The sequence below is a fragment of the Agelaius phoeniceus genome (assembly GCF_051311805.1).
Source record: "Agelaius phoeniceus isolate bAgePho1 chromosome W unlocalized genomic scaffold, bAgePho1.hap1 SUPER_W_unloc_2, whole genome shotgun sequence".
In the NCBI taxonomy this organism is placed as follows: domain Eukaryota; kingdom Metazoa; phylum Chordata; class Aves; order Passeriformes; family Icteridae; genus Agelaius; species Agelaius phoeniceus.
In genome coordinates, this window is record NW_027509867.1 from 1997326 (window position 1) to 2005993 (window position 8668).

The 8668-nt window shown below is 48.3% G+C and overlaps 1 protein-coding gene across 1 annotated transcript in view; it reads left to right on the forward strand.

The window, feature by feature from the left end:
* LOC143692636 (TOG array regulator of axonemal microtubules protein 2-like) overlaps positions 1-7794 on the forward strand; it is a 29742-nt gene extending 21948 nt beyond the window's left edge. Inside the window, exons 15-18 of the mRNA XM_077172886.1 lie at positions 576-662; positions 2863-3058; positions 3200-3275; positions 7645-7794. Of these exons, the coding sequence (XP_077029001.1) occupies positions 576-662; positions 2863-3058; positions 3200-3275; positions 7645-7794 (509 nt within the window). The remainder of the gene's footprint in view (positions 1-575; positions 663-2862; positions 3059-3199; positions 3276-7644) is intronic.
* Positions 7795-8668: the final 874 nt, after the last annotated feature.

Genomic DNA, 8668 nt, shown 5'->3' on the forward strand with positions numbered 1-8668 from the left:
TGATGCCTTGTTCCACATGTTGTTTTGCATGGGGCAAGATGGCCACAGCAATTAACTACATAGGCAAGGACTGCTCTAAATTCCTCTGCCACACAGATTTATGTCAGCTCTGAGAATGCCCACTGGGGAAATATGCCTGAAAAAAGGAGTGTTGAAGAGGCAGGTCTTCAAGAGGAGTTTCCACTTTCTCCTCCCCAGCTGTTCTGTGAACTCAGGAACTGCCTGACTCAGTGTCTTTCTGTGACCCAAGTATGGGCTTCTTCCTTTTTGCTCTGGGATGCAAAACCTTTTCACTGCTTCCATGTGACTGAACTCTTGAGGTCCCTGATGTGAAATGTTTTAACATAGCTCCTGCTACAGCAGACAAGTTTGGATTTACAAATGTGAAAGGAGAGCTTTTCTTTTGGAATTTTAAACCCTGCCAAGCAGGCTGGAAGGAAAGAAGAAAAGGATTCAAAAATCCACAGAAATGTACTTTATTTTATAAAATGGGGTTGGCCCTGCCCTTTCCCTCCTCACTGTCCTTTCTCCTATGACCTGAGAAAAGTGAGCAGAACCATGTGTTTCCCTTGTAGATCATGTGTCACTGCTGAAAGAGTTCAGCTACCAATGGAATCACCTGAGTGGCCAAGCTCTGCTGGATGTCACCGAGTGTATCACAGGTATGGCCTCCCCTTCTGAGCCAAGAGCTCTGCCCAGGGAGTATTGACAGGGAATGCCTGTGAACAGACAGCAGAGCAGCTCCTCCACATCAGGAGGTGCTGAGCTTGTCCCTGCTGCCCAATAGCCCAGGCAGGTGGATTTGGCAGGATTTCCCTGGCTGCTGCAGAGCTGGGCAGCATCTGAGATGGGGGCAGCTCTCGGCCTCGGGGCTGAGCTCTCACTGGGGCATCTCAGAACCACCTCCAGCAAAGGGAGGGGCTGAAAATACCCCAGCAGGCTCCTCTCTGGGAAGCTCAGGGACATCTGTGATCTTTGAGGGGAAATGGTGGCAGATGCTGTTTCAGGGCATCAGTTTGTTCTGTCCTCACAAAATTCTTGTTTTTCTGTTGGAAAGTTTTGAGGCTGAACCGTGCAGAGCCTGGGGGTCACAGCTCAGGTCAAAACTCAACAGAGGCATCAGAGGCAGGGGTTTAGTGCAAGGCAGCCTCTGGGGCACAGGGACAGAAGCAGAGTGCTGAGGCTCCCTGCCTGTGCTGTCAAAGTGGCCTTGGACTGAGCCTTTCAGGGTGTGCAAACAGTGTCTGCCTGTGCCAGCGCTGTCCAAAAGCTACAAATGCAGCTGATAATTGATTCCTCAGAGGAGCTTGCTATGTCAGCAAGAGACAAGGAATGGAAAAAGGATAATCTCAATATATAGTAGAGAGGAGAATTGATCACCTTGCTTTACCTGGGGCTAAATCCACTGCTAATTATGCCAACATCATTGAATGCAAGGTTTAATACACTTTGTGTCTCCATTAGGAATCTCAAAAGGGCATGTTCAGTGACTGGGAATGTCAAAGGCCCTTTAAAGAGCATTTGAATAAAGTAGATCTCCAGCAATAGGGAATTTAGTTTAGCAGTTCTTTTGATCTCTTTTTCAAATAAAGGAATTAACCATAAATTAGGATTACTTTAGAAAGAGCAGATGTTGTCTCTGAGATTTAGTAGGAACAGACAGCTGTTCCTCACGTTCAGTAGTCACCGATGTCTTTAACTGCATTTAAACTCAAATTAATTCCCATTTTAAAATGGGTACCATAACCCTTTCCTGCTTAGCAAAATTGGTTTTGGGTACTTGCAGGAACTCTTTCAATGTTGATGACTGGTGGTGGATTAACAGCATTGAGAAAATGAAGTCTCTTCCACCACAGAATATTAAATGGCTGCTAGATAACATTTTGTCTGATCAGAAAATAAGAATGGTCTCCAGAGCCATTCAGGTTTTGGTCTCTCAGCCAAATCTGCCATGCAAGAAGCCTGTTGGTAGTAAATTTTTGTCTGTGTTTGATATAGTTCAGTTCAAAAAATGGGCAGAGAGCACATTTCAGAGACAATATGAGAAAACACTCATGTTTTGGTTGCATTTCAGTCCCCTGTGTAGCATTTTTCTTTCTCTATGCCCCTATTTCAGTGGACATTAAAAGAAAAAATGCCATTAACATTGGGAGGGGAAAGTGGCAATAAAATGTGGAGATACTCAAATGCCACAGCAATGGGATCTGGGTAATTCTCTAAGACACCCTGAGGTTTGAAACAGCTGTTTCTTGGAAGCCCCAAAAGCATTCTGCCAAAGACACCAGCTGGTCACTGATGTTTCTCATCCAGCTGTCAGGCAGCAGCCACCTCTGGTGGGCTGGAGTTTTGAGGTGTGTTCTAATCCTGCCCTTTGCTGTGTGCCACTGAGCACAGGGAAGAGCCAGATTAGACATTTGGAACTTGACATCAAGTTACAAAAATGGAATCATCCCTTTATTAGAAATCTCTCCATTTCCTCTCTATGGTGCATTTCCAAATATTCAGTGTGGGTTTAGACAAGTTCCTAATGGAAATAAAAGGCAGTTGGACGTTTCATTCATTGTTCATGCAGAAAGAGATTGTGAAATAATTTAATAAATGTGCAAAGTCTGCCACAGGGACAAGGCTCTGGTTGGAGCAATTAGTCCTGAGGGGTTGGTGGTTCTGTTTCCAGGATGATCAGCTGCTTTGCCCGTTTCTGGATCAAGGGGCTCTGTGTGCCATTTTGCTGATCTTGGCCAGAGAGGCTTGCCAGAAGCAAAAGCAGAGGTAGATGCTTGTTTGCATTGAGGTTGTGGCTAAGGAGCTGTGTCTCTGTCCCGGCAGTGCTTGTGCAGTGGGTCCATGCCAGGAGCCCTGCAGTCGTCCAGCGCGACGCCCTGCCCGTGCTCTGGTCCTTCCTGGAGAACAAGGCGCTGCCCGTGCGGAGCGCCAGTGTCCGCACCGTGGCCACCAAGCTCGCCTCTGCCCTCTACAAGGTGATGGGCACCCAGCTGAAGAAATGTGCTGCCAGCAAGCCTGCACACGTGCGGGAAAACCTCTCCAAAATGCTGGGCTGGTGAGGGCGAGATGTTCTCCAGAAGGCTGAGGAAGCGCTGAGTTGGACACCTCCAGATTTGCCTTTTTAGCTGTGCCAAAAAAGATGAAATCCAAAGGAAGGTTTTGCATCTGCCCCCGCTCTCTCCATTGCCCTTCCTAGTCATGGCATGGGGGGCCTGAAGCAGCTCCAGGTGGAGGACAAGGTGAAGGGAATCATGGCTCAGCCTCACACAGAGGTGAGGGGGGAGCTGGGCCACTCTCTGTTGGGAGGAAGGGTCTTGTGGCAGCGCAGAGAGGCTGTGCACATTGCCAGGGAACAGCTGTGCCCTGCATGTGCCCCTGCAAGGAGCTGTGCTGCTGCCAGTGCCCCTGGAGCTGCAGGGCTGCTGAGCTGTGGGGCAGCAGAGGAGCAGGAGGGTGCAGGTGCAGCTGAGCCATTCCTGGAGAGCACAGGGCTCTGGGCTCCCTGCTGTCCCAGGGCAGCCCAGAGGCCAGGCTGTGCCTGTGCTAGCTCTGGGCAGGTGGCTCAGGGTTTTGCCCTGGCCTGCCTCAAGTGTCTGCCAGCAGGAGCATGTTTCCCTGTGCAGCTGTTTAGAAGTTGGCAGGAAATGTGTCCCATGAAATATGGAGCTTCAGATGCTTTAGGTTTGCATGGTGGCCACTGCTAAGTTTGTGTCTCCATTTTGCAGATCTGGCTGGTTACAGTCTTACCGAGAAGTTTTCTCCAGACACTTCCGATGTTCCCTCACCCACAAAGTCCTCGCCTCCCGTCCAGAAGAGCTCTCTTTCCTCCAAGCTCAGGAAGAAGCTGCTGCCTGCATGAAGAGTGTTTGAAGAATAGGATTGATGCATTAGGCTTCATAGTTACAGCTGTACATATGTTCTGATCTTTAGATGTAGTTTTGAATTAATGTGTTTTGATTGTATCTTTAAAATTTTTGACATATTTTTAACTATATATATTTTTGATGATGAAAAAAGTAAATAAACAAATAAAACTTAAATAAACCAAGAGGAGAACGTGATACCAGGACCTGCTAGCCTAGGGATTATGGGAGTGCAGCTCACTCAATGTGCCAGTGTCTCACCACATCCTTTCCTCTTTGGGCCTCTCCTCTTCCTCTTTGGCCATGTTTTCTTTGTGTCATTTGTGCTGCTCTTTGTTACTTGGCATTACAATGGGGCCACCATTGACCTGTTTGGGGACAATGGATCCAAAAGATCCTGTATAGTCAAAGGTTTTCTACCTAGGTGTGTTCTGTGCTCACCAAAGGCCTGAGCAAAGAAACAAAGAGAAGTGTGCCCAAATCCCAAAGCTTTGCTCCTTTGCAGTCTCCCACAGATCTGGCTCACAGGTGTCTTCAATCACAATTTCATAGGTAAGAAGAGGTCATGTATTTCACTGGGAAATGATGCACTGCTTTAGAAAAGTCACCTGTATGTATATTTACCTGGGACAGCAGTCCAGCTGTGTTGTTTGCACCTTGTTTGCAGAAGGATGAGTGCACTGGAAGGCCAATAACAAGTGACAAGGGTTCCTCCAATCTGTACTGCAGCCTGGATGCCATTCAGCCCAGAGCTAGGGCATCATTTGTTCCCATGGACCAGTGCTTGCCAGTGTAATGAATTGCTGCACAGCTGGAAGAAGCAATTCTGGATTCAGCTCCAGCTCTTGGTGGACTGCATGATCATTGACAATGCTGCCCTTCCAGAGATTATTCTGCAGTTTCCTTTCATAATCATTTGAAGTATTAAATTTCACATTTCAATTTGCTTTGTCTTAGGGAAAAACACTTCTGGCCCCAGTGCAAACTGTACTCTTGGTTGCCAGCTTCTGATGTCACACAATGTCACCTGGCTGCATGTGTTTGCTTTGCTCTGGGTCTAGTCCTGGCCTAATAAAGCCCAGGCAGGGTGGCACATTGCAGGGAAAACGGGTCCATGAGCTTATGGGGTTGCCATCAGCAGCAGAGTGAATGTGCCCTTTGGGGATTTCTCTGGAGACAAAATTAGGGACCTACTCCATGCCACAATATTCTCTTAGATCTTTCTGAAATATCCTAGAAAAGGCTGTGAAACTTCACATCTCCTTGCACACCCACTGCTTGAATAGGGGCATTTTTGTCCCTCCTCAAAGCCATTGCCTCTTGCACATCAGAAACATGAACATCCACCAAGAGGAATGATGCATGGTCCTCCTGCTGCTGCTTCAGAGGACTGGGAAGTGCAGACCTGGGTATTACCAATATGAGCACTTAATTAGCATTTCATGCTCCTTCGAGCTGTCCAGATCTCAGGGCTTTCTGTTTCAAAGCAGCCACTGCACCATCTCTAGGGAAGAACAGGAAATGGGAAACAGTGACTGCCAGCCCTGCAGGGGTGTGGGGGAAAACCTGAAGTGTCTGCATCAAAAGATGAATGGGAAGAGTGTAATTGCCAAAGCCATCCTTCATTAGGATAGCAGGACCAGTTCTTTACTGCATGCCTGCATGAAAACCATTTGGGATCTCCTTTGTGTATCTCATGCAGAAAAGGAGCTCTTAATAATACCACGCTGCTTAAACCAGATTGGGATGTGGCTCTGTAGTGGTTCACAATGAAACAGACTGCCTGCTTTGTCACTCCCAGCCCTGGTGAGCCTGCGAGGGACTGTAGTGTATCCCATGCCTGTTTTGCCTCCAAGCAAAGCTTGGTTTTCCTTATTAGTGTGGAGTAAATACAAGAATAATAAAATGGACAATTAAACTGGCCACTTTGGAGGATATGCTCATGCTTTCACATGTCAGTCCTGTACCTCATGCTCCCAAGGCTTGTTACTCATCATGAAATATTTTAACAAAAAACCTCAGCTCTCATGTTACATCTGAATAAAATTGCATAAGATCATCAAGAATTCTGCTGTCAGGAGCAAGACAAGAGCCTTCCAACACTCACTTGCAGCTGTCCTGGATTTCTGCAGCCCTTTGTGAAAAGCTGCTGCAGACAGAGTGTTTGGAGTTGGTTTGGGCCTTTATGAGGGATCAGTGGAGCAGTGTGCATGGCTCTCCTGGCAGAAAACTGTTTGTCCAAGCCCAGGGACATGGTGCCGGCAGAAGCGGAGCGGCCCCGCTCCCAGCCCGAGAGTCTGTGAGCTGAGCTACGCCGGGGAGGAAAGACAGTGAGGGGCTCCAGCCCAGCTGCTTCCCCTGCCCTGGCCGTTCCAGGGAGCTCTGCCATGGGAGAAAGCCGACGCCGTACGAGCCACCGAGCTTCCATCAGCTGCTGGAACTGCTCCGTGACAGCTCCTGTTCTTCCCGAGAGAGAACCCGGCACCTTCTTGGAAAACGTGTCATGGGGGGATTCTGTTTGTTAATAAACTGTTGGGGTTTTTCCACTTTCATCTATTAGTAATAACTTCATATTGCTGGAAAGGGATTGTTGGAACACTATAGAGGAGATGACTTATTGCACAATGTCCTGTTTTAAATTGTTTCAAACTGTGTGAGACAGATGGCTTCACATAGGAGCATGCCCAAGGCTGCTGAGGGAAAGGCACAGAGGAAGACAAACCCAGTATTTCTGAGGGAAACTCCTTGACACCAAACCAACCTGAGCTGTCAAACAGCAGACCTGATGTTTCAAGACACGGGCCAAAGGGGAAAACTTTCAGTGTGTTTGGTGCAGGCTGGGTTATGCTCGAGGCAAAGGTGTGTCAGTGTGTTGGATAATACTCTTTTCAGGACCTAGAAATGGGACAACTGAGAGGTGTTTTAAAAACTTTTATTCCATTTTCAGTCTCATGAGAAGGGTGAGACAATACAGATCTTATAATTCACACCATCACAATCAGAAGCTGACTATTTCCTAATTATAATACCTTTTAAGTGTTTCTTGGTCTATCTGTTTTTTTCCACGCCATGTTGTAGATGCCTTAAAGCCAATTATTTCAAACTACCCCTTGTGGGTCCCACTACAATGCATCTTTCATAGCTTTATTTTTCCAAAGTCTTATTTGCAAGGCCATCTTTCGAAATTTTTTTCTAGCTCCATTTCTCTCTCAACAATATCTGTCCTATTCCATGGCATTTTTAAGTCAGCATTTCTTGTCTCAAGATTTATATACAGATTCATACTGTGTGGGCCTTCTATTAGGCTCTAAAAACTTTTTACATATCCTTTTTCCACATCAGTGCACTCGGCTCCTTCTCTCCTCCTTGTGCATGGCAAGCACAGGGGCCCAGAGCTCCTGCAGAAACCATCACAGCACTCAGTGGGAGCAAACTTGTGTCCAGTCCTCACCTGGAGCTGTGCTGCCCAGCATTCCACCTCACTGGAATGAGGAACTGTTCCTGCTCTTTCAGAAGGAGCTAAGGAGGTTTGGCCATCAGATCAGCTCCTTCCCAGCTCTTGATTTGCTGCCCTGGGGGAGCTGCTGCTTGTGGCAGCACTTGTTTCACAGCTGACAGCCCTGCTCTGCTGGCCTGCAGCCATTGCAGGAGCCTTTGCTGGTGACATTGAACGTTTCAGATCTTCTTAAGGAAAGCTCAGGGCAGAACTTGTCAAAAGAGCATTGCCTGGGTGATGCTTTTAACATTGGATCTTTCCTCCACCAGTGTTCATGTCCAGGGGCCTGTGACCCCGAGTGAGTGCTGCCTCCTGAAATCCCGAATAGCGCAGGATGTCTCCCAGAGGCAACCTGCCACCACCTCCAACTCAGGCTGCCCTGACAGTGCCAAGCGCTTCCTGCAAACTGACATCAGGAAACTGGATTGGTGAGTTTTGATTCCCATGAAAAGGGTTGGCATTCATGTCCAGGGGCCTGTGGCCCCAACTGCGCTGCCGCCTCCTGAAATTCCGAATGGCGCACAGCATCTCCCAGACCCAAGCTGCCAGCACCTCCAACTTGGGCTGCCCTTGCAGTGCCAAGCTCCTTCTGCAAAATGACATCAGGAAACTGGGGTGGTGAGTTTTGTTTCCAATGGAGAAAGGCCTGCGTTCGGCCCAGGGGCCTGTGGCCCCAGTTGGGTGGCCGCCTCCTGAAATCCCAAACAGCTCAGGGTGTCTCCCAGATCCAACCTGCCACCACCTCCAATTCAGGCTGCCCTGGCAGTGCCAAGCGCCTCCTGCAAACTGACATCAGGACACTGGAGTGGTGAGTTTGGTTTCCCATGGCAAAGGGCTGGCATTCGGGTCCAGGGGCCTGTGGTGTAACAACTCCCCCAGGCCCCAGAGTCTCAGACCTCAGGCAGCCACTGGTGACCAACAGGAACAGGAAGGCAACAGGACCGGTCTGGGTTTAGCAAAACCCAGGATCCTTTATTGTGCCAGGGACCAAGACAAGAAACGAGGGGCGGAGGGTCATGGATTTTACATGAAAGGGTAGGGGTGGTGTTTAGGGTTGGGGTCCAATAGCAGGAGGAGCAGGGGACTGCAAAGGGGTGGATCAAGGAAAAAACTAAGGAAAAAAAATCAATAGAAAAAACTAAGGCAGGGACATTGCAGTAGAATTTACACTAATGGGAGTACAGGAAAAGAAGAACATTCTGGGGCCATTCCTTATTTGACAAAATGGAGTGGAGTGTTTCTTCCTGGGCTTCCGGGGTCACAGCCCACAGGATGGAGGGGTGGAATCTTCTTTAAATCACACCCC